Source organism: Pyricularia pennisetigena, chromosome 3, assembly GCF_004337985.1.
Source record: "Pyricularia pennisetigena strain Br36 chromosome 3, whole genome shotgun sequence".
NCBI classification, from domain to species: domain Eukaryota; kingdom Fungi; phylum Ascomycota; class Sordariomycetes; order Magnaporthales; family Pyriculariaceae; genus Pyricularia; species Pyricularia pennisetigena.
Genome location: NC_043742.1, coordinates 2,457,162 through 2,482,671, shown reverse-complemented (window position 1 = coordinate 2,482,671; position 25,510 = coordinate 2,457,162). Strand labels below are relative to the sequence as shown.

Sequence of the window (25,510 nt, the reverse complement as noted above, 5' to 3'; positions counted from 1 at the left end):
TATAATTAATACACAAAATTGGGAAATAAAACAAATCGATTTTATAAATGCGTTTTTAAATAATGACTTTACCGACGTAAATATATTTTTGCAAATTCTAAACGGTTTTAACGAATGGGTTAAAATTTGTTACTTTATTACCGATAAGATTTTAGTGGAAATGGGTTATAATCCGAAAAAGTTGCCGGTTATACAGTTGGAAAAAGCGTTATACGGTTTGAAACAGGGTCCAAAAACATGGTAAAACAAACTCAGATCCCTATTTTTTAAAAAAGGTTTTAAGCCGTTAATCTCTAATCCCGCTGTTTTCTATAACGTTAAATCCAAATATTTTATCATTATTTTTATAAACGATTACCTGCTAATAGGTCCTAAATTGCAATATGATTAGGATTTAAAAACTCGTTTTAATAAAGTCTACGCGCTGGAAAATAGGGGCTCTATAACTTATTTTTTAGGCGTTCAAATTATAAAGGATAAATTTAAACGCCTACTTTGGTTCCATTAAAATTAATATATAAAGGAAATATTAGCAACGTTCGGATTAATTAGTCGCAAACTTATGTTTGTTCTTTCATAACCGGGTGTGTTAAAATATAGCGGGGGTAAACCCGTTAATACGTTAAAGGTTAAATTACTATAGCGTATTATCGGTACCCTTATATATTTAATGCTATTAACGCGCCCGGATATCGGTTTTACGGTTTAGTGGTTTGTACGTTTTTTAATAAAAACTACTATAATCCATTTCACGGCAGTTAAAGACCTATTACGCTATTTATAAAGTATTAAATCCTTATTTATTTGTTACGGAAATAAATTATTTAAAGCCAAATTACCACCCAATTTATTAATAAGGGGTTTTTAAAGCCTGAAATTACTGGGTTTTAGTAATAGCGATTTTGCTGGGGCTAGGGAAGATTTGAAATCCATTTACGGATATTCGTATACCCTATTTGGGGGTTTTATAAGGTGGAAATGCAAAAAGGCTAATGTTATAATTTTCAATATTCCAAAAACCGAAACCTATACTTTAACGGAAATTTTGCGTAAAGTACAGTGGTTTAAAAACCTATTTATAAAGATTGGACTATCTATAAAAGGCCCTATTGCAATATTTGGAAATAATGCAGGTTTTATAATTAACGTATATAACCTTACGCACCACCAACGTACTAAATATACGTTATTAAAATTTTATTACGTACGGGAGTTAATTATAAAAGGATTAATAACCCTAAAATACCTGGAATCCAAGCAAACACCCGCTAATGGCCTAATAAAGCCCATAACGCTTTCAATTTATAAGGTTTTTTTAAAGTTTATAAGGTTTAAACCCCTAGAAGTTTAGTTTTTACCTACTGAATTTTAAGGTATTTGATTAATTCGTTAGTTAATTACCTATTACATTTGCTTTGTTTACACATATTGGATTTTTTTGTTAGCCTAATATCGGCCGTATTACCCGAATTTACCTTGTATAGGTTAATTAATAAGCAATTTATACCGCCCTTATACCCAAAATTGAATTAAAATTGAAAAAGCTCGTGTTTTGGGCGATTTACGCATTCGAAATACCTTATATAATATGCCTAATTTGGACTATTACCAACGAACAGCCAAATTAATTACCTGGTTTAATAGTTAATTTTATGGGTTAATATTATGCAAATCGGGGGTTCGAATCCGGGGGTTATAATAATTTTGGGGGGTTTTTTCCAATTCGGGGGTTCGTCCATTTAAGGGGTTTTAGGTCGGTATAAAAGGCTTAGTCATCCAGGGGGTTTATATCGGGAATTCGAATCGGGTTGGGACATAAGGGGGATACTTATTTTTTGGGGTTTTATTTTTTATGTACTTTTTTTCCGACTTTATGTAAATAATAGCAAAAAAGGGGGTGTTAATTATATGCGTTATTTAGCATATAATGGGTCCACTTTTATTTGTATATAAGTTACAATAAATAGTGCCGAAATGGGGCTGTTGGGGCTGTCGGATTTTCTATTATGTTTTGTGTATTGCAGGAATTACGATTTAAGATGTCTGCGAATGGGGTTTCACCTTATACCAAATTTAACACCCACCCTGTACTTACAAGTGAACTACCCTGTATCGGGTTAAAATTTTCACCAAATTAGCGAATTAGTGCGAACCCAAAAATGGTTTGTATGGAAATAAGGGTGTTTTTTCAACAACGTATATAAAATAATTTTTCGGAAAATCGTGTACGGCACCAGAACCCTTTGCGGGGTGCGAACCCCCACTTCGATATCGGAGAGTATATAAAGGAGATAAAACAAAATCTCCCCCATTAATGAATCAAATCTATTAATCCCAAATTGATTGAATAATTTAGCGCATTTAAGCCCTGTAATTACAGGCTTTTACAATACAATTAGTACCACGCCGCACCTAGGCTAATGCTTAAACCCCTATTAGCAAACCATATTGTTAACACAGGGTTTTATAAGCCGTTTTGGGGTTGGAATGCTATACAATGGATTCTAAAGGTTCCTTGGTTAAACTATCTTTTATAAATAATAATAAAACTAATTGCTCGTGTTCCGGCTAGGTATGACCAATTGTAGGGTTGGAAATAAATTCCGCTGTTTTTATAACCCTAAGTTGTATTATTAACGCCTGTTTCCATAAATCGTAATTTCTTACCCTTATTAATTTACAATGTTTGGGGAAAGAAAATACCCGTTTCGATAGTTTTTTACCTATTGCGTTATTTAAAATTAGGTTACCGAGTATATTAAAGGGTGCGTTAGCGGGTTTAACTTCCAAATTACCATTAAAGTTAGTGGAATTACCGTTTTTAAGGTAAATAAGGTAATTAATTGTTGAATTGTCCTCCAAAATTAATCCATTTACGTAATTAACGCTTTTAATTGCAGGTTTTGGGCCTATAATTCAGCGGTTAAAACCTCGTTTGGGCCGGCTTTAGGCCCTTTATCTGTTTAAACTGGGCCTGGAAGGCCCGATACAGGGCTGTTTTCCATTATAAGCTAATTTAAATTATAATTGCAATTCGCTAACTTATAGTTATAATTAATTAACCTAGTCGCCTAAGGGTAGATACCCTATTTAATTTAGGATTTGTTATACCGTTTGCCTTTTAACGGGTATAGGTTAGTAACTGCTAATTGTAGGGTTTATTGCTATTTCCAATGGTTGAAATCCATTAAAATACAGGGTTAAATCCTTAAAACCCGCAATTAATGGGTGCAGGGTAATTTGCAGGGTATCGTGCAGGGTAGCGTGCAGATATTGTGTAGGGTAGCGTGCAAATATCGTGCAGGGTAGCGTGCAGATATTGTAATTCCGCTAATGGGTTTATGGGTTATTGTAAACCCTATTAAACGCACCAGAATTTTGTGGATTATTGCGAACGAATACAGGGGTTTTTGGCCCCAACTCGCTAGCGTAAACCCTATTAAAATTTTGACCAATTACAATGGCGTGCACGATCCACAAAAACCACACCAAAAATTTTGGATTTGCCATGCAAGCGATCGCTGCAGTGCCTAAAAGGGCTTGAATCGAACGTTAATTTTTAGCGATCCCCATTGTAAATATAGGGGGTTAGGTGCTGAATTAGCGTTTAAAACCAACAATTTCGCACAAAAACAGCAAATTTTCGTTAATATACGTGTTGTAAGGATGCGATAATAACCAAAATAAAGCCTGACTTATAGATTTTCCAGCGATGCAAAGTGCATTTTGGTTTATAAACTAAAACCTTTCCGGGTTTATAATTTGTTAATAATATGCGTTGCTGATAGGGGTTTAAATATTAACTTAGGCGCGGCGTGGTGCTAATTGCGTTATAAAAACCTATAATTACAGGGTTTAAATATATTGGATTGTTTATTAAAATGGTTTGCTAATTTTGGGATTAATAAATTTGATTTGTTAATGGGGGAGACTTTGCTTTATTTCCTTTATATATTTTCCGACATCGAAGTGGGGGTCCGCACGCCAAAAAACGTTCCGGTACCGTACACGATTTCCCGAAAAATTATTTTGTATGCGTTGTTGAAAAAACACCCTCATTTTTATACAAACCATTTTTGGGTTCGCACTTATTTGCTAATATAATGAAAATTTCAACCCGGTACAGGGTAGCTGACTCGTAAATGCAGGGTGGGTGTTAAACCCGGCACAGGGTAAAACCCCATTCGCTGATACTTTAAATCGCAACTCCTGCGACACAAAATATAACGGAAAATCCGACAGCCCCAATAGCCCCATTTCGGCACTTTCTATTGTGGCTTATATACAAATAAAAGTGAACCCATTACATGCTAAATAACGCATATAATTAACAGAAACGCTTTTATAATTTTTACCAATTTTGTCGATAATAAAACCGAAATCCCAGGGATTGGATCTCGTATATAAACAAAGGTCCACGTGAAATCCAATCTCTAATATCCGCTATTATTATTTCTTTATATAAAAAAGCTAAATTTGTATTATTCTTTTATTTTTGCTTTGTTGAGCCAAATAAAATGTGTAAAAAAGAAAGTTAAATGTTATTCATGTATCATATGATAAAATAATGGATATGTTAAAGTTCTCATTAATTATACCAATACTTGGGCAAATTAATTAATTTCAAGTAAGTTATTTATCAACTAATATAAGAATTTCAATAAAGTGTTTATTTTAACTGATAATCGCTAGCACGTCACTCCGTTAAATGGGTAAATCTTTATACTTTAAAACCTTTTAGCATTTTGATATTGTTTACCTCCAAATCAAAAAATGTAAATTGTATTTAATAATTAGTTATCTTCAAAATCAAAATACCTATAATAACGGTCTTTTAATAAAAAGAATCACCAAATCTCAAATAATCCAGCGCAGGCTACCCCACATTTCTACGATTTGTTTTTACTTTTTTATTCGAATATTTAATTTCATACTCTGCTTACATTTTTTGCAATCAGAGTGCGAATATAATGCAAATACCTGCTATAAACGTAGTCTCAGGGCTCATCCCTGAAGCCCAGAGCTCCACAATTGATCCACTTCGTGGCTCAATTGCGGCTTTGCAATGTACCTGTGGGTCCATCCAAAGAACACTCTGGTTCAGGTCTGAGGACAACTTGTCGATTTTCGCCGTTCATGGCGGTATTTTTGGTCTTTTTTCGACCGACACTCCTTTATTGTTTCACAATTACGCAAAATATTGAAAAAAGAAAATATCGTTGAAAATAGCGTTTAGTATTGCTATTAGCAGCGATTTAATTTATTTTTTATTTCCTATAATGGCCGAATTCGATACCACCTGCCCTTAATCCGTTCATGGCGGTACTGTTTTTTCGATTTTTTTTTCGATTTTCGTTTTTTTTTAATATTATTTTTAATTTTTGACCAAATTTTATACTTTCTGCACGTGGAGGGTTGTATATGTATATATCGTTATTAGAAATTTTGGTGCATATACCAGATTATATAAACAGTAAAATAAGCGGATAGGCAAAATATATACTTTTTTATACATAATTTACAATCGAAATTCGCTTATATTTTTACCAGTTTTAACGATAATGAAACCAAAACTTCAGAGATTCGATTACGCATATAAACAAACGTCCAAATCCAGTCCTACGTATAATATCGGTTTTAAAAACTGTTTAATAAAAGAAAATGCTAAATATATATTTTATAAATTTTTTTGCTTTATTTGATTAATTTTATATTATTTTTGTTTCGCAGCCAGAATTTGTGGTTTTTGCACGTGGGGGTAGCATATATATATTTAATGTAATGTTAATTTTGGTACGTATATCTAATTATATAAGCCGTTAAATATGCGGATAAGTAAAATATATCCAATTTTATATATATTTTACAATCGAAATGCTTTCACATTTTTACCAATTTTAATATTAATAAAACCAAAATTTGAAAAAGTGGATAATATATACAAACAAACGTCAACGTAAAACCCGATTCACAATACCGGCCCTTTTTGTTTTTTTATATATAAAAATGCCAAATTTATATTATTTTTATATTTATTGCTTTATTTCATTAAATAACATTTATAAAAAAAAAGTAAAATTACATTTTTCAATAAATTGATAATAAAATGCCTAAATTAAACTTTCTTTTAATTTTACCAATATTTGCGTAAATTATTCAGGTTTTTAATAAAATGTTAGTTAATATAAAAATATTAATAAAATTTTTGCGTTACTCGATAATTGCATGCATTTTGCAGTATTAGGTTTGCTAAGCTATAAATACTGTAATTAAAGTTAAAATTAATATTATATACTATTATTTAAAATAAAAATTAAATATAATAAAAAATTACAAATTTTATATAATATTTTAATATCTTTTCAAATACAGTGATTATAAAGACGCGGCCGGCATTCAAGTAATTAATAAACTCCAATAAATTTGATGCAAATTACTATATATTTTTAAAATTTTTATTTATTTTCTTATACGAATATTAAATTGCATGCTATAAATATACCATTTTCTTTTACCATTATAATGCGAATATATTGTATATACCCGCTACAAACGGCAAAATACCACAAATTATCCTTATATTAATAAAATAATTATTAGCGATATCGTAACATTTAATATATTATTAATAATACCGTTATAAACGGCGAAATGCGACAAATTATCGTTGGTGGTACCGCCATAAACGGCGAAATGCGACAAAATGTCCTCAGACTAGAACGAGCGCGATCTTTTCGGCTAATGTAATTGGTCGAAAAGCCATGTGGTTGAAAGGTACATGGAGCGCTCGGTCCCCACTGCGAAGCAGGGGGGTCTAGTCTGAGCATTGAGACTACTATAAACGGCCAAATGCGACAGATTGTACACAAACTAGAATGAACGCGATCTTTTCGGCCAATTTAGTTGGCCGAAAAACTACAGAACTAAATGATACATGGAACGCTCGGACCCCGCCAAGGTTTAGCTTAAGTACTGAAACTAGCTTAGGGTAAATTTAGGGCGGTTTAATGCAATTTAGTGCAATTGAGGGTAAACTTAGGCTAATTTAGTGCGGGTTAGGGCAAATTTAGGGGCTTATCCAAAAAAGGAAATTTTATGTATCGATATTCGGCGTAAATATTATCCTAATATTCGCGTTGCGGCCCCAATTATTTGCTCCCGGGCCTGGCGTTATAAGTATACAGGCAGGATTCGCATCTCATGCATTTTTGTTGTATACCATTTTAGGGAAAAGCCAAAATGGCGTGCTGTAAATAATACGTCTTTTGCACTAATATTTCCAATCTATTTTTATTCAAACATTGCAGCCATTTAGCGAAAAACACGGACCAAAAACCTGCAGAAAAATTCCCTAACCGGTTGCAAAGGCCAACCCGACAGAAAGGCTGAGCCAAAAAGGCAATTAGAAAATAAATACCTAATTTTCAAGGGTTTTTGCATCCACAGCCTTTTCACGCCGTACCTGCAGAACGAGTGCAAATCAAGTTGGGGTCCAGGCAATGTGGAAGACAGATTTATTTGCTCGAAGGCTGGATTTTATGATCCTGCTAATTTCATCCCGATATTTGAATACGGGGGTCGCATGGGGATGGATGAGCCTCCAGAGGTAAGCTTGTCTATAAGTTGTCATAAAAGTTACAACAGTTGTGCCTGTTTTAGCGCGTGGCGATCTCAAAAGCGGCAAGGCAGCGAGCGGACCCAGAGGTGAGAATGAATATGAGGGAGGGTAAGCAAGGGTGGCAAGATCAACCTCGAAAAGCAATCGTTCCAACAAACACCCCCGCCACTCCAAGTCTCCAACTGCTGCCCAAACTGGAGGCTTTTGCAGCCAAGACGTATCTGAACATCGTAGCCTCGGCGTGCCTCCTTACTGACATCTTAGCTGCCAAGGCCCGCAAGTTGCAACTATTTGCCTAATAGTGAGCCAGGTGTGCCATTGAAGATCAAGGTGTCAAAATTTCCCCAGACGTGCATCACACCTTCTCTGTTATCATCACATCAAGTTTGAAGCTGACAGGCAAGATCTAAGTCAGCCTGTTGAGGTACTTGTCTACCTAGGAAAGGGTAGGGTGGTACCTACCAACCTTGACTGTAATTTCATGCGATGCAAGAGCAATAGGTAGCAAGATCTATGGTACCCAGAACAGGTACGTACCTGTTTCCTCCACCTTCACCCCCAACCCGACAATTATGCGTCACCAGATCAGACCTTGACTCGAAAAGGGATCATCATCGTAGTACAAGTCGCGGAGACAGTTGACCCTGGGTGAATGCGCAGAGCACTAAACTTGGCAGACGCATCCAAGAGACCACCATGTCGTCGCCGGATAATTAAGACCGAGGATCCATTGCGCAGAAATTGGAGAAATCTGCAGCTATTTCTCTATGGTACACGGTACAGTCTCCGCCCATGCCAAATAGCCTGAATTGGGGGGCAGGCACACCTTCTCCTCAATTATCCCCACCGGCCCGATGCAGCATTTCAATTGCTTGGCTTATATTGAGCAAACCACTACATATATTCTCTGGAATCACCATCAGGTAGCCAGCCATGGTCGAGTTGAACGACAGACCGCCATCTCCCCTGGTCGTTAGTCACTGCAGCGTGCGACAGTCTACACCCGGATGATGCTCTATTCACTGGTCCTTCTCGGCCTGGCCGCCATTGTGCGGGCCGAAGACGGCAGCGCAGCATGGCTTCGATATGCGCCTCTCGACAACGCCATGGCGGCTCGCTTCAAGGCCCCCGAGGCGATCGTGGCGCTTAACAGCACACAGACGAGCCCAGTCTTCACTGCGGGACAGGAATTGCAGAAAGGCTTCAGTGGCATGCTCGGCAAGAAAGTCAAAGTGGTTTCCTCGCCGGAAGGCCTCGATCCCGAAGACAAAGATACTCGCATCGTCATAGTCGGGACAGCTGCTCAGTTCACCGACGAGAATACTCTAGGAAACCTAAAATTCTCTGCCGACGACCTCGAAGAGGATGGCTTCTACATGTCCACTCGTGGTCGAGTTGTCCAGATAGTTGGTCAGAACGAGCGCGGTGCCCTGTATGGCGCTTTCGAGTATCTGGCACGCATCGCCAGACACGAGTTCTGCGGCAAAGACGGCATCGACAACCCCCACCAGCCGATCCGGTGGGTAAATCAGTGGGACAATCTCGATGACACCGGCACCCACGGGTCCGTCGAGCGTGGCTATGCTGGCCCGTCTATATTCTTTGCCAATGCTGGCGTCGTTGCCGACATGACACGGGCTGCCGAGTATGCTCGGCTGCTTGCTTCCATCCGCATCAACGCCGTGGTGGTCAACAACGTCAACTCCAACCCTCAGATCCTCAGTCCGCCAAACATCGATGGCCTAGGCCGAATCGCAGACGCCTTCAGGCCATATGGCGTCCAGCTCGGCCTGTCGCTCAACTTCGCCTCGCCCCAGACGTACGGAGGCCTAGACACGTTTGACCCGCTCGACGAGCGTGTCATCAAGTGGTGGGAGGACAAGACTGACGAGCTGTACGCGCGCATTCCCGACATGGCCGGCTACCTCATCAAGGCCAACTCGGAAGGCCAGCCCGGACCGCACTCATACAATCGAACTCTTGCACAGGGCGCAAACCTCTTTGCGAAAGCAACCAAGCACCACGGTGGTGTCGTCATGTTCCGCGCCTTTGTGTACGACCATCTCGCCGACTGGACAAACGTTAAGCTCGACCGGGCAAAGGCCGCGGTGGATTACTTCGAGGGCCTAGATAACAAGTGGGACGACAATGTGATTGTTCAGATCAAGTATGGCCCCATCGATTTCCAAGTCCGTGAGCCGCCCAGCCCACTCTTCGCACACCTGCCGACTACAGATACCGTGATTGAGCTGCAGGTTACGCAGGAGTACCTTGGCCAGCAGAACCACCTTGTGTATCTGGCGCCGCTCTGGAAGGAGATTTTGGACTTTGACTTGCACATCGAAGGTCAGGAGAAGAGTTTGGTCCGCGATATCGTGGCAGGAGAGCGACCCGGCGGCAAGAAACTGAGGCTCAGTGGCTCGGCGGCCGTTGTGAATGTCGGCACCGACGTCAACTGGCTCGGCAGTCATCTCGCCATGTCAAACCTGTATGCTTACGGCGCGTTGGCCTGGGATCCAATGGCCGACTCCGAAGCGATGCTCAGGGACTGGATCAAGCTCACCTTTGGCCACGATCAGCTCGTAGCTGACACCATTGTTAAAATGTCCATGGAGTCGTGGCCCGCATATGAGGACTACAGCGGCAACCTGGGCATCCAAACGCTTGCTGATATTCTGCACACTCACTTCGGTCCCGGCCCGCAGAGCCAGGACGGTAACGGATGGGGCCAGTGGACTCGGGCAAACAAGACCTCGGTAGGCATGGACCGTACCGTGGCGACCGGGACTGGTTTCTCTGGCCAGTACCCTCCGCAGGTCGCCCAGCGATTCGAGAAGATTGAGACGACGCCCGATAACCTCGTCCTTTGGTTCCACCATGTACCTTGGACGCACGTACTCAAGTCTGGCAAAACAGTCATCCAGCACTTTTACGACGCTCACTATGACGGTTCCGCCTTGGTGCAGGAGTTCCCCCTCCAGTGGCGCGCTCTCCAGGGCCGCATTGACGACGAGCGGTTCGAGCACATGCTGTTCAGGCTCAACTTCCAAGCCGGCCACGCCCTCGTCTGGCGGGACAGCATTTGCAACTTTTACAACAACATGACGAGCATTCCCGACGACAAGGGCAGGGTCGGCAACCACCCGTACCGGATCGAGACCGAGAACATGGAGATGGAGGGCTACCGCGTCTACAACGTCGACCCCTTCCACACAGCCTCGGCCCGGCGGGCGGTTATCACCACGTCCAATACCACCACGGGCGCCAACAGCACGGATCCGGGCACCGTCTGGGCGACACTTGATTTCGATGATGGAACCTATGATGTTGCCGTCAACTACTACGATGTTATGCGTGGCCAGGCAGACTACGTTCTGAGCATCGGCGGCAAGGTGATAGGGCGGTGGAAGGGTGACAATGAGGACAGGTTGGGCAACACTGGAACCTTGAACCTCGACGGCCACTCGGCCACGAGAATCCGTTTTGAGAATGTAGAAATCAAGAAGGGTGATGTTCTGCGGATTGTGGGCACGCCTGATGGCATCGAGGGTGCTCCTCTCGACTATGTTGCCATTCTGCCGGAAGGGGATGTCGACTAGAGAACTTGAAGCTCGGCAAAATGGGAAACATGGATTAAACCATTGAGTTATGAAAGTAAGCGAAAAGGCAGACAGTGACATGTAGCAAGAACTAGTTAATTTACGACGCAAAATGGTCTTCCAGACTCGATATATGCTGGCTCTTGCTTCCCTAATCTAGAGACAATTAGTAGACCTGAAGTAAACCGTGCTTTTATTTTCCAGCATTCTACAGATTTCTGTTGGCTGCCATCAAAAGCTCCATCAATCCTGCAGCGACCGCCTTGTTGTTATGGTTGAAGATGCTGACGGTAGGATAGAACGGACAACACTCTTCGATGGGACAGTCTTCGCGCGACAAGTCGTAGTTAAACTCGCCAAACTCAAACCCGAAACCAAGGATCTTGCTCTTGGTCGCATCCTCCAGGTGTCTGCTGTAGGCGTGGTCGATGGAGCAGCCCGTCGACGTGCCAAAGCCCAGCACGCCCTGGGAGGCGACGTAGGGGTCCGACGACCAGGCGTGCTCCTCATCCTTGGTCAGCTGCATGGCCGACGCCATGCGCGCGGCCGTCACCGACAGGGCGTCCCAGTCGCGGCGGTCCATGTACTCGGCGTAGTCGACGGCGGGGTCGAAGAGCGTTCCGCGCTTGCCGTCGTAGGCCGGGTTCTTCCAGTTCTGGGCCGGGTCGTCGGCCTGCACGGCGTCGTGGCACCACCCGTGCAGCACGACCTGCGCGGCCGAGTGCAGGTCCATGTACCAGGCCAAGCGCGGGTGCTGGTCCATGACCCACCTGACGTTGCGCGTCTCGGGCTCGGAGAAGGCGGCGGCGCCGTGGTAGTACTCCATGGCCGGGTCGTCGGACCCGTCCATGGTGCCCGGGGCCATGGTGCGCCGGTAGTCCCACAGCAGGTCGAAGTTGCGGTTCAGGTCGACGCCGACGGACCGCGGGTCGGTGGCCGAGGCGGCGACCGCGTTGCGGTTCTTGCGCCAGCACGTGTGCGCCTGCTGGTCGTGCGCCATGCCGTCCGGGTTCACGACGGGAATGGCCACGATGCCCAGGGCCAGCGCCGCAGACACCTGCGCGGCCGTGTACGCGCTGCCGCCGTACCGGAGCCCGCGGCCCTCCTTGCGCGCCCAGAGAAGGTCCGACACGAAGTAGACGAGGTGGTCAGGGCTGCCGCGCTCGCGCGGGTGGATGGCGGCCTGCATGAGCACGCTGTAGGCGCCGCCGTCAAAGCTTTTGGTTCGGTTCACACCCTGCTGCCCGCCGCCGCCGCCGCCGCCGCCGCCGCCAATCCGCGCGCCGAAGACGGTCCTGTTCTCGTAGGTGCGGTACGGCATCTCGAAGAACTCGACGTCGTCGAAGCGGGCCTCGAGCGCCTTGACTGCGGATTTGATCTCGGACAGACTCATGATCTCCTCGACCGGGGACGGGTTGTCGACGCTGCCGACGCCGCGCGGGACGGAGCTGCTGCCGCAGGAGAAGCGGTTGGTTGGCGAGATGGGCATCCCGGTGTCGGTCTTGTTTGAGGGCTGTGCTTGAGGCTGCGTAGCATTGCTTCCTATGGCTTGCCGCGCGGTGAGACGATGCTTGTTGTTGTTGTTTTTTTTACCGTAGTTTCCGGGCCGCTCAGATGGTAGGAGGCATGCTGTTGCTGCAAGGAGCTGTAGGCTCAAGGTGCTGAGGACTGTGAACTTCATGGTGGAGGATAGCAGTGGAAGGTTTGCTAGGCGGGGCAAAAAGATCCAAGTTGAGAGTTGATGTGGTGTTCCTGTGTGACAGTATGTGGTCGCACAGGACGGGAGGTCTCTTGGCCGCCTTATATTAGCCGGTCAAGGAGGGTGAGACTTTGAAGTATCTTGCGTATTCTAGTCTCGATAGAAAAAAATAAAATAAAAAAAATAATAAAAAAACCTCGCATCTCGGTTGTGGAAATGCATCTCATTCCTTAACTCCACAAGATAACCAACTGCGAACTGGGATATTCTTCATTCATGTCTCGTTCATGTTAGAATCTTTTAGTATTGTTCCCTGCGATGGATTCTGCTGCACCCCCAAGACTAATAGCGCCTTGTCTTGAAATCAGCAAACCGCAAATCACCCAACGGGCCGAGCTTTCCCTTCTTGCTGTTTCTGACCAGTCGATTTAAGGCTTGGACATGCATTTGAAGATTGCTTTTTTATCATGGAGATAAACAAGGGGAGGGCAAAAGTGCCAGAGGTGCATGCATATCTCCGCCATCCTGTGACCTGAAATCCAACGCCAACGACGTCCAATATATTGGCTGATGGACGCGGCTCAACCGTGATGCACCTTTCTTGACATGCGTGCCGGGATCTAAGTAGCACGTGGTTGGTGCGGCGTGGCCGAAAGGAACTGTGGAGTTTGGGAAGTAAGGCGCTCAGATTTGTTAGTATTGTTCTTCCCACGTGTCGATGACAGGAGGCAGGGCTTAGTATTGTTCTTGAGCAACAACAGAGCGAGCAATGGGAGGAAGATCAAGCGAGGTATGTGGTTGTCTTTTCCTTATCCCTGGCCCTGTGAGGTAATTTGTTGCTTGTGCAGTGTAAAAGCGAATCAATAGCAAAAATGAAAAAGCTTTGTGGCTGAGGGCTTCTGCAACGGGTCTTTAGCGCAGATGACCGAGATCCGGAGCTAAGACTAGCTCCAACGACCGACTAGGTACTTTTAATCAACAGTCAGACAGTCAACCCACTTCCCTGGTTATCCAAGAATGCCTAGATTGCTCCAATGTAGAACAGGCTAATGTAGGATAGAGAGGAAGTAACATCAGAGATAGACAGTCAGATAGAACCGCCCACTTCAACATGGTGACATGTACAGTCAACCCTAACCCGGACCCCACCAGGTAGGTACATTCGCGCCTCCCTAATTGAATTGAATTACCCCGCCATGCAGGCAGACAGACAGACACCTGTGGCTTGATGCGCTCTCTGTTGGTGTAGCCCATATGCAACTCCGTTAAACACGAAGCCAACAACTGCCAAATTACATCCCATCTCAGTCATCATAGTTTGCTCTTGTCTCATCAAAAACTCCTCTACTCTTCCTGCGTCTGCGGTTGACTCCTAGTCTAGCATAGAGCCTAGATCTCTGTTCGCTCTACTATCGATACTTTACTCCCAAAGGTGTTGTGCGGCAACATTGCATCACGGTCTGGTCATTATCCTTGCAACATCTTGGTTACTTTTTTATCTTTTTCCTATTGGAACAGCACGCCAAGAAAACAGGCCCTGCCGTCGGGCCACTGGCGATGCGCATCTACTATGTACCCGTGGTATATCCAACAGGGGGCAGCGAGTCAAGAACCATTCCAAAGTCTAAAACGTACCGGACCCGTTGTCTGCTGTCGATCAACGCAACGTCGACTGACTCGGTCACGAACGATATCTGGTGCACATACAGAAGCTTGATAGCACATCGATCGAACCAAGCTGCGAATCGCCATGGGCCAGACCAAGAGCAATCGCTGGGAGCATCACGAATTCCAGTACCAGCATCACAATCGAAGTTAAAATTTGCCGTAAATCGACGGCAGGCTTAATTAAGCTGTCCAGGCTGCTTTCAAAACTCCACGTCCCCGGGTATCTTTCGAAGCGCTCCTCACACTAAAACAACCGAGCCGATCCCGTCGCCGTGGGCTGCTGCGTTGTCGCCGACGTTGTACTTGTGCCTCCACCGCTGCCGCCGCCGCCGTTTCCAGGATTGGTTGCCCCGCCCTTGATAACAACGGCGCTGACGACCTGGTTCAGCGAGTTGGTGACCACATTCACCAAAGCCCCGAGCGCATCGTACTCGTACGTCTTTTGGATCAGTCCATTGTCCAGTGTCTTTTGTTGGCCAGTGAAGGTCATATTCTGCTGGTAGTTGCCGACAATGCTGCTGACCACCTCTCCGCCAGCTCCGACGACCTCCTGGACGATATGACCCAGATTGTCGACGATGAAATTGAGCTTCGTATCGCCCTGAAGGATAGAGCCTAGGAGACCGTCGACAGCACCGACGACGCCCTCCACAATGTCGCCAACCTCGTTGAGCACATTGATCAGCAGTGGGTTCAGGTCTAGTGTGTGCAGCGTGCGGTTGACAATGTCGACGAGGTGGCCGAGTCTGATAACGAGCTCCAGCTCTGCCTGAACGTCGGCGATGGTAATGTTGACCTTTGTGATTCCGATTTGCACGCCGGCGTTGATGGACACAAGACCTGCGATCTCGGCGGCCAGGTTCACGTCCGCCTGCAAGTTATCGACGTCGAGCTCAATGCGACCGACTGACAAGTTAGGCACTTTGAGATGCACGTCTGGCGGTCCGCTATTGGAGCCCTTGCCCGGCGCAGGGGATGTGCTGCCGCCGCCACCGCCGCCACCATTGCTTCCAGTGCCGGAGGGCTGGGCAGAGGTTTGTGTCCCTGTTGCTGAGGCGCCAGTGGTGGTGGACTGTGTTGGTGGAGGAGCCTGGCTGGATGGGGGCTGCGCCGTTGTCTCTGCAGCCGTTGTCGAGGGGTCCTGTGCGACGACAAAAGAAACAAGGAGCAGGAGGCTCACAAAGAGCGATATGATACCACTGTTCCGCATGATGAAAACGATCCTTCAACGACGACGATGGGATGTCGTTTGCCGGTTGGATCAGACGCAAGCAGGATTAAACGAGTGTGGGCTGGAGAAAGAAGGACTCAACTTCTACCTTGCGGGTAGAAGAGAGAAAGAAGGAGGAATATCGCATAAGATACCGTTGGGAGCGGGAGGCCACGAGACAACATCACCCGCAACCCGCGTCATCCTCATCGCGATCCGCCTTGATTCCGCGAGCTTTCTTTCCTCAGGTGCAGTTCTTGACTCCCGGCATGCCCACAAGGGTATATGTGGACCAAGCTAATATTGAGGGGGCGGATGGAAGAATGCATTTCTCGTCAGGGGTAGACGCATGGGATGATGGGGACTTTGCGGGCGGTGGCTTGACTGGTCAAACCGACTTGGCGAGAGGGCCAGACATGGCGCTGCCTTGGTTCTCTTGCATACCGACCGCCCTCTGTTCAGCGACGCATCACATGAGAAATTTTGGGATAATCTCCTTTATGGTGGTTACGCTAATTTCCAGGAAAATAAATGCAACACGACACGACAGCTCCAGCAACAACACTCAGCAAACCAAAACCAGTCCGCTGGTCGCAACCAGAGTTCAACCTTTAGTGGAAACGGAGTATATACCCGCAGAAGGATTAGGGTCAGGTTGTAGATGGAATTTATCCTCTCTTGACCAACCTAAATGCAAGAGACGAAATCATGACGCAAGTCCACTCCGCGAGCATTCGCTTAAGAAGCACGGAAAGATTTAATTGAGCGTGGGCTTGCTTTCTCCGATGCACCATGACTTGTGTGGTTAATCTGATTGGTTCCGTATCAGCCAGCCATGGAGGGGATGTCACTTGGCTACTGGGTCCTCCAGCACGATGCAACGGTGATTTAAATTCGGCTCCCACAATTTTCTTGGGCTTGTGGGCCCTCGGCGTCTGAAACCATGCATGAGCGGGCCATTCACTACAGTACATCCCAGGCCGTTGGTAGCGTGCCATATTGAGATATCGTAAGCGTAAGGGGGATAAACTGCTCCGACGACGATCTTATCCCCATAAGGCTTACAGCCCTCCATAGTGCCAGCTTTCGGACCTGGAAGTCACCACACTAGCGGCAGTTTATACAAGGTCTGGACCGTTTTTGGCTCCATCAACGAGTGTCGTATGCCAGTGAGCCGAACCGTTGCATTGTTCAAGGGGAGTTGCATGGTTTCTGCGCGACTATTGGCTTTTACCTTTTTTTTTTTTTTTTTTTTTTTTTTTTTTTTTTTTTTTTTTTTTTTTTTTTTTTTCCCCGCCAGGTACAGCTTTTATTTGTGGAGCAATACGCTTATTTCACGATCTCATTAGACTGGTAGGGCTCTGCCGAAAGAGATTGAAGGCGATCTCGATGAGTTTTTTTATTTGCTAAAGTACCGGCTCAATCCAGAGGCTGCATTCCTGCCTGCATGGTGAAATACAGGGTCAGCGGAACCGTACCCGTATGGAGGTGGAATCTTGCAAGAGAGCACTCCGCCTTGATTTTGTGCATTCTTTTTGCAGACTATCTAGTCCGCTTTCTGCCATTGCCCCGTGGAAATCAGGCACACTCGTCCAGGCGAGTGCAAGGTTAAGTTTTAATTTCTGCCGCGTGGTTTTGAATCTTTGGTCGTACCAGTATTCTCGTTCCTTCCCTTACCCCTTCGGGTGAGTACTGTATGATACCGGTGTTTTGCTTTATCTTGGCAATTACGTCTGGTTGAGCCACCTCCCCCCTTTCTTTGTGAGGAAGACCTTTGGTGTTTGTAATTCTTTCCTTTAGTTTCCTTGCAACGCAATCGTACTGTCGTCGCCACTCGTTCGGATTTGTTTTTTTTTTTTTTTCCCTCGGTCGTTTCATTTCCATCCAACGAGACAAGCCACGGTCTTTGTTTTTCTCTTCTGGTGTACTTTGAGCTCTCGCAGGAAGCCCACAGCCTCGAGTCACGATGAAGTGCTTTGCTACCAGAGCGCTCACGCTCGCCGTCTCCTTCATTGGCTGTACATCGGTCCTGGCGCAAACACAAGCTGGCAGCCGAAATGACGAAGGCTACATTGGTTACACGCTCGAGCAGAATGGCGATCCGGAGGCGGCCGTCTACCAGACCTCAAACACAGACACGAGCGGCGGCGTTGAGCTGCCCGAGGAGCCAGACGTCTACCTGAACGCGTCGGTGTCGGTGCAAGAGATTTCGATCGAGGTCGAGAACATCACGGCCAAGGTCAACCTCGACGCCCAGGTCCTGAAGCTGCTGCACTTCACGGCCGGTGTCGACGCATCCATCGACCGCGTCAAGCTCTCTATCCAAAACGTCTCGGCCAAGGTGGAGCTCGAGGCCCGCTTAGGCAACCTCCTGCAGATGGTCAACGACGTGCTCGACTCGATCGACCTGAACCCGATCGTGGCGACGCTGGGTAACACGGTCGGCGGTGTGATCAACGACACGGTCGGTGTCATCACGGACCCGGTGGACGAGAACGGCCTCAGCAAGCGCAGCCTCGAGTACCACCTCGCCTATAACATCCTCTTCAGCGTCAACAACTACAGCGGACACAACCACCGCAACCGGGTGCTGGCTCAGAACGGAACCATGTACGACATCTACCTCAACGACAGGGGGGACGAGGTCTCGAGGTCCGTGGCCGGCTACTACAGCCGCGACATGACATTTACGGGGCACAACAAGACCATCAGCATCGACGGCGAGCCGATGGAGTTTGAGATGCAGTACGTCTACCAGCCGTACATGGGGCTGGACATTGTTTCGCTCATCTACATGGATGCCAAGAACGGCCGCATCACGAGGACAAAAGTCGTGGCCGGTATGGAGGGTGGTGGTAGCACGACTTTCAAGGGCGATGGCGATTTGTAGGGCCTGGAATCTTTTTTTTTTTTTTTTGGTTCTTTTTTGGTGTTTTTCTCGCATTTATTCCTGTTAATTCGAGGCTACCTTGACAAACAATTACATGACAGTTGGAAATTGCCCAGCTGCCTTCCTGACTGCTCCCTTGGCGTATTTCTGTATAAACTAACTACCTCGGAAAAGACTTGGCTTGGGCTGTTGACCTAGAGTTTTACTTGTTTGCGAATTAGACCGATTGAAAAGTCAACGCTGTAAGTTCAATGCCGTACCTAACCTCGTAACCGCTTATGCCTGTACACCGTTGTCGACATCATCTTCCAAGTGAAAATCCATCCAAGCGAGCCTCCGACCAGTCATCTTGATTCCCATTAGAAGTGATCTCTTGTATGCCAACTGCCCTTCAGCCGTCTCCACCCAGGTTCCAAAGTCATCTGGGCACGCGACTTCCCATGTCAGGTACTGCTGATGTTTGTTCAACTGCTTTGCTTGCTTCTCGGCGGCCTTTTGCATCTTCCTGGCCTGCTCCTCGGCCTGCTTGCGCATCTTGTCGGCCTCTCTCTGGTCCATCTTGAGTTGCCTCGCGGCCTCCTGCTCGGCCTTCTTGGCGGCGCACTTGGCGGCCTTCTCCTGCGCCCTGGCCTCGGCGGCGGCCTGCTGCTTGTCCAGTCTCTTCTGCGCCGTCTGGGCCTTCCTGGCCTCCCTCTTGTCCTGGCCCGAGGTGAAGGTGGACGGGGCCGAGTAGTCCTTGTGGCCGCCGACGTTGGGGTTGGGAGGATCGTAGAACAGCCGAGTGGTGCCGATCTTGGGGATCTTGGCGATTTCCCACTGCTTCATCCCCTCTTCTTTCTTCTTGCGGCGCGCTTCCTCTTCTGCTTCCTCCTCCTGCTCTTCCTCCTCCTCATCCTCCTCCTCCTCCTGCCGGCGTGAGACTCGGAAGTCGTAGTCTTGTCGTCCCAGCTCCTCCAGGAGCATCGCCTCTAGACGCTCCTGCTCCTCGTCCTCGAGCTCTTGTGGCTTGTCCTCCTTCTGCTCCTCGGGTGAGACGTGGACGTCGTCTTGTCCTTCCAGCTCTTTCGTGAGCATTGCCTCTTCATCCTTGGACTCTTGTGAGTTGTCCTGTTCTGCCTGGAAAAGGGGTTCCTTGGCCTCGACGTTGTCTTGTTCTTCCACCTCCTCTTGAAATAGTGCCTCCAAGCGTTGCTCCTCTTCGTCGCTGAGCCCTTGCAACTTGTCTTCTTCTTCCCAGGGAAGGGGCTCCTTGGCATCGATGGTGTCTTGTGCTTCCAGCTCCTCTAGGAACATTGCCTCTAAACGCTCCCGCTCCTCGTCCTTGGGCTTTTGGGAGTTGTCTTCTTGTGCCTGAGGAAGGGGTTCCTCGACCTCGATGTTGTCTTGTGTTTCCAGTTCTTGCAGGAGCATCGCCTTTAGAAGCTTCTCCTCTTCATCCTTGGACTCTTGTGAGTTGTCCTGTTCTGCCTGGAAAAGGGGTTCCATGGCCTCGAAGTCGTCTCGTACTTCCAGTTCTTGCAGGAGCATCGCCTTTAAAAGCTTCTGCTCTTCATGCTCGGGCTCTTGTGGGTTATGCTCTTTTGCCCAAGGGAGGGGTTCATTCACCTCGACGTTGCTGCCATTTTGGCCCCTGATGGCCTCTGGTGACATCGTCCCCATGTGCATGGACGGATTTCCGAAAGGCTGCGGACTGAGGGCATACATGAGCTGCGCGTTGGATGTATCCATTGTCGGCGGGTTGGGTGTATACTTGCTCTGTGGATTGCCTGTATACATGGCCTGCGGATTGCGTAGATCCATGGCTATGGCCGGATGATGGTGAAGGTAATGGGATGCCATTATGGAACCCGCCGATATCAGTAAGTGTCGAGAAAGTAGTAGTCCTTTGAAGACGATGATTTGCTTGAATAGACAGGTTCTTAGTATTTGACAGAGTATAGGCAAGTAGAAATATCAAGGCGGGAGAGAAGTGCTTTGTTGAGAGGGAGGGAGGAGCTCGGTTTTAATAGCAGCATCCATTAGAGTTTGGCATCTTGTTGATTTGAGATGGGGACTTGCCTTGCCGCGTGCTGTTCCTATTTTCTTGTTTATTTACACAGCTGGTATTTATACATGGGCTTCAGCAGCATGTGATGTGTGATATGAGCACGTCTTCGTATCGAGTGACTGTACCGTGCAGTTGGGACGCTTTGGCGAAGCTTGCTCGATGCGGCATTGAAAATTTTGCCATGCGGCGGCATACAGCTTGCTTGAATATGCAGCAATTCAGCGTGCGTTGTACTCTGGGGAGGGCTCCCGCGTTCGCTCATATGGCCATTGCTTTGCTCGCCAAGCTCGGAGGAAACTGATCTGGGGGGCCTTGCTGGGATTCAACGTGGAAAGCCATTATGAAAATCATTATTCCAGCCAGTCAGTCATCAAGATGATGAAAGAAACTGACCAAGTCTTTACAGCTATCCCTAGGCGTTCGATCTGTCAAGTGCTCTCCTGAGGTGGCTGGTTTATTAACCTCTCGGTGTTATGGGAAGGCGGTGGGACATCGGTCGAGTCACTCTTGTGCGGGCAGATCACAAATATCAACTAATCGCATTCACATGCTTGAAGTTGAAAGTGGATGCAAGGCTAGCAGAATAGGTGCGGCTGTCCCGTCGCATAAATCAAGATATAAAAAATCTTCCAGTCGAATGACTGATAATACTGGCCATAGCTTTACCCCTTGTCCAAAAAGAGAAAGAACTCGAACCTTTCTGGCCACAATCACGACGCGCTGGCATGCTCGAATGGCAAAATTTGTAAAGCTTCATCTTGGGTGGCCGGAAGAGGCCTGGGCCACCTGGCGGGATTTGAATCAATAAATGGTAATCAAAGAGGTTTCTATCAAATATACTGTAGTTATGATGATGTGTAGATGTGCAACGCTGTCCAAATAGTTTGTTATAATTAATCGCTCAAGGTACTAACTACTAACTTATACGTCAGCCACATTACCAGCTCAAAATATGGATTCAAACTGTAGGTACTGTACGTCCAAAACAGCACAAATCAGACAGGCATACGTCTTTGCAGAGTACTAAATATAGCCCATGTACGTTTCTTTAATCACAGTTTAGTGATCAATCATAGTTTGATACTGCTACCGCGACATAGAAGAGATTTAGTCTCCAGAGCATGTCTCTATTCCACCCCGTCAAGACTTGTCGTTCTTACAACAGAACAGAGGCACGAGCCAATCATCGCGCGAGCTGGAGCTGCAGTGACCATTTGAGTTTTTACCCCTACTCAACTGCAAATGCAAATGCAAATGCAATGCAACGCACATGGCATGGAACATCACCTTTTCAGCTGGCATTTTATCGACTGTCTAGCTGTTTTTGGGCAGTCAAGACGGGCGCTCTCCACGTCATACATCAAGCCTGTATGCCTCCTATCATCAAACTTTTCATGGTTATGAATCACTTTTTGTTTTCATGGGAACAAAACCCAGTCAAGGCCAATCTGTCATCTCTGTGAACCGGGGCGACCGAATGCTCGACTTATCACGGCTAGTCGTGGCTTCTGCCACTGTCTCCAGTACCTTGTCTTTTGTGGCAGGTAAGATACACTGAATGGTGGCAAACTCAAAGGCGGAGATGATGTGGAAGGAATACCCGTTGCACATTCATGTGGTTGCGATGGCAAAAGATGGAAAATCAAAGAAAAGAAAAGAAAAGAAAAGGCAGAGAGATTCGGACAGAGAATAGCAGTAGTAGTTCCTAGACTGACACCACTTTCACTGACAGCCCAAGCGCATCCTCGCTACCCGTGGCAAGAATTCCCCCTCCCTTCATCCCTCTGGCTCCAGGACGAAGCGAGCGGCGACGACTTTGCCCTGCGCGTTTTGCAGCATACACTATCAGGACTGGTCACCAACGTAGTTTCCACCGGGAAAGCCAGCAGAGACATCCCCTCGCTCTGGATCCAGACGACCCAACCCGATCAACTCTGGCGCTCGCGCTTCACGCAGCGCACGGGCGTCCCTTCGCGGGCGGTATCGGCAGACGTAGCAGCGCTGGTGTCGACGTATGCGGATCTGGGCGTCGTCAAAGGCTTCGTGGCATACACAGTCGACCAAGTCGGGGCCCAGAGTGACGTCTCGGTCAATATTGCGACTTCTCTCTGCGCAACGCTTCAGGCGGTTGCCGCGGCAGGTCCACTGATCGAAATTCTCGAAGCGATGGGACTGAGGAAGCTGGCCAATGCCTCAGAAGTCACGTACCAGGACCTCCTGGCTGGATCTTATAGATTCAATCGGGACCTGCTAACAATACTCAGGACCGAGCAGCCGCACGCTCGAGATCTCGCCGTTGCTTCTGGCACCCTCGTAACCCTTGAAGCCCCCGATGGTGGCTACGACGATGCGCTAGTTACGCTGAATCCCGGCGCAGCCATCTTTGGTTACGGAGCAGACGAGTTCAAGTTCACCTATGGCGCCTCAACTGTTGGTGCTGGCATTGTCGGCTGCGACTGGTCGTCGAATTTGGCCACTCTTTCCAGCGGCGACCCTGTAACCATCAAGCCTCTGCCCAAGAGAGAGCGTGTGGTGGACGATGGCGTCTCGTTCTACGTTGCCTTTGCCATTACCGACGGCGACAACATGCAGTGGCTGATCAATGACTTTACCACGGGTCCTTATTGGTACGCTTCGCCGCATAGGGGCGAGATGCCTTTCACCTGGGGGCTGCACACATCATCACTATCACAGGTTGCTCGTAAGCTTGGGCCCTGCTCTTCCCAAAGCCCAATTTGTACAGTGCTTGTCTTTATGTATTAAAAAGAGCTGACGAGAGTTGGTAGCCGATGCGCTTTCATGGCTCCTCGAGAACGCGACCGGCAACGACGACTTCCTCCCCTACGCCGACTCGTACGCCTACCTCGACGTGATGCACAAAAGCAATCAGTCGCGGCTCTCAACCTTTGTATCTCAGCGACAGCCCATCTCCCACGCCGCAGGTCTAGACTCTGCCGTTGTCTTTATGGAGGACTGGACGTTGACGGACGCGTACGAGACCTTTGCAGCCGCCGACCCGGTCATCAAGGCGCTCTTCAGCTGCCAATACAGCGCGTACGCGGCGGGCCAAGGCAGGATCCTGCGGACATCGAAGGGTGTTCCCGTCGTGAGCCCCAAGATCTCGATGTGGCACCTCGACAGGAACGACTCGGAATTTGGTGAACCCGCGCACGTTGCCAACGTCATCAACGGTTGGGCCGGTGAGGCGTCGGGCGGTGGCGACAAGAAGCGCCCGGTTGAAGAGCGCGTTGCTTGGGTACCGGTGCATGCTTGGTCGACGTTTGCCGCACCTCTGGATGCACAAGACCTCGCTCACGAAGGGCTGCTGGGAGGTTACTCGGCGGCCTTGTATGCCAGACGGCGCCTGAGTAAGCGGGTCAAGGTGGTGACGCTGGGCGATATTGCAGACATGCTACAGGTTAAATAAATGGACGTTCAGGCTGCCTAGTAGTATGTTCGAAGCTAAGGTAGGCCTGCATGGATAGTCCTATTGTTTCCTTGCATAATTATAATTGCATTATGTATACCTACACGGCTTGCGACACGGCGCCATGGAACGATCGCTCCAACGTTTGTCTCTTTCTTTGGCTTCAACCTTGATGTACGTCAGCACCATATATCTATGACTATAGAGACTAGCTATTCCATACCACAATCATTACGATGCGGAATGAACTTGACTCGCATCGCATATGCCCAAGATGCTACATGTATGTTAGGTGCGATAATTATTTAGTTGCCATTTTCGCACCTCGCGGGCGACCAGCCCGGCGGAGATCAGCATTGCTTGTAAGGGGAAGGTAATCATGAACCCTGGTTCGTCGGTCTTCTTAAAACCGCAGAACCATTACAATGCCAAGAACATTTGCGAACTGGAGAAGAATGCGACGATGAAGTTGGTTAATTACAAAGATTCAATATCAACAAACAGACGAGGTACACAAAATTATTTGTACAAGACTGACAAGGGCACGTACTGCAAGTACGAGTGTACGGACCAGACGTCTCTGGGGATCCTACCAAATTGACTGAATCCACAGGCGATTCCACTTAATCTCTGGGCTTGCAAGGGGGCCCTAGACTGACGATTTGGGACAAGAAATGTACCAAGTAATGATTATTTTGTGGAAAGAAAAAAAAAAAAAAGGACCCCGGCTGCCATCATGTGGGTTTATTTCTATGCTTATTTCGCTGTCAAAACATGCAAACGGGTAGGATGTTGACTCGAGGGGAGGTTTCGAGTAGCTAGCTATAGCACACTGTACAATACGAACTGGGAGGGTTGGAAACCAGATATCAAGGCTGGATGTTCTACGGTACTAATTGCTTTGCAATTGAAAGATTGCGAGCCCTTGTCGTGAAATGGAGCAAGCATTTACTGTACTGTACTGTACTGTACTGTACTGTACATACGATGCTGTACCCCCAATTTTTTACTGGTACGCGTCCTGGGGTCCAGCAGTCTACTCAACGACATTTCGTGGGTTCCGCGCGTCTAGAAAACATCAGAGACTGCGTCCGATCCAGGGTCGCCGACGCAGCTGGCTAATCCAGACCGGCGAATATCCACGATGCTCAACGTGACATCCTGCCGCATGCGGCCACTTCAGCTGGTCACGGCGCCGAGCCTTTGCGACCAGCTCCCGCGTTTTCGTCAAACCCACATGTATCGAGTAGATACGGACGGCTTGGTAGACACAGGCCCTACAGGCTTTTTTTCACTCACCGAGGCTCTTTCTCTTTGCAGCGAATGGATTCAAACACACAGGAACCCCTCCA

At 47.3% G+C, this 25,510-nt stretch overlaps 6 protein-coding genes across 6 annotated transcripts; 3 read left to right on the top strand and 3 right to left on the bottom strand.

Annotated features, from left to right (window-relative positions):
- Positions 1-8,625: 8,625 nt before the first annotated feature.
- On the top strand, positions 8,626-11,217 carry PpBr36_02562 (uncharacterized protein; the record flags this gene model as incomplete). Its single annotated transcript, XM_029889743.1, has 1 exon — positions 8,626-11,217. One exon carries the CDS (start codon positions 8,626-8,628, stop codon positions 11,215-11,217), a length of 2,592 nt encoding a protein of 863 aa, XP_029754177.1.
- Positions 11,218-11,425: 208 nt separating this feature from the next.
- PpBr36_02561 (uncharacterized protein) lies at positions 11,426-12,898 on the bottom strand (the record flags this gene model as incomplete). Its single annotated transcript, XM_029889742.1, has 1 exon — positions 11,426-12,898. The coding sequence occupies one exon, from the start codon at positions 12,896-12,898 to the stop codon at positions 11,426-11,428; it is 1,473 nt and encodes a 490-aa protein (XP_029753540.1).
- A 1,930-nt stretch (positions 12,899-14,828) lies between these two features.
- PpBr36_02560 (uncharacterized protein) lies at positions 14,829-15,794 on the bottom strand (the record flags this gene model as incomplete). The annotated part of the gene is made up of 1 exon (XM_029889741.1): positions 14,829-15,794. One exon carries the CDS (start codon positions 15,792-15,794, stop codon positions 14,829-14,831), a length of 966 nt encoding a protein of 321 aa, XP_029753541.1.
- Positions 15,795-17,760: 1,966 nt separating this feature from the next.
- PpBr36_02559 (uncharacterized protein) lies at positions 17,761-18,684 on the top strand (the record flags this gene model as incomplete). The annotated part of the gene is made up of 1 exon (XM_029889740.1): positions 17,761-18,684. The coding sequence occupies one exon, from the start codon at positions 17,761-17,763 to the stop codon at positions 18,682-18,684; it is 924 nt and encodes a 307-aa protein (XP_029754468.1).
- On the bottom strand, positions 18,154-20,484 carry PpBr36_02558 (uncharacterized protein; the record flags this gene model as incomplete). Its single annotated transcript, XM_029889739.1, has 2 exons — positions 18,154-18,687; positions 18,973-20,484. 2 exons carry the CDS (start codon positions 20,482-20,484, stop codon positions 18,154-18,156), a joined length of 2,046 nt encoding a protein of 681 aa, XP_029754467.1.
- Positions 20,485-20,524: 40 nt separating this feature from the next.
- Positions 20,525-24,158, top strand: PpBr36_02557 (uncharacterized protein; the record flags this gene model as incomplete). Its single annotated transcript, XM_029889738.1, has 3 exons — positions 20,525-20,543; positions 22,464-23,432; positions 23,518-24,158. The coding sequence occupies 3 exons, from the start codon at positions 20,525-20,527 to the stop codon at positions 24,156-24,158; spliced, it is 1,629 nt and encodes a 542-aa protein (XP_029754470.1).
- Between the last annotated feature and the right edge of the window lie 1,352 nt (positions 24,159-25,510).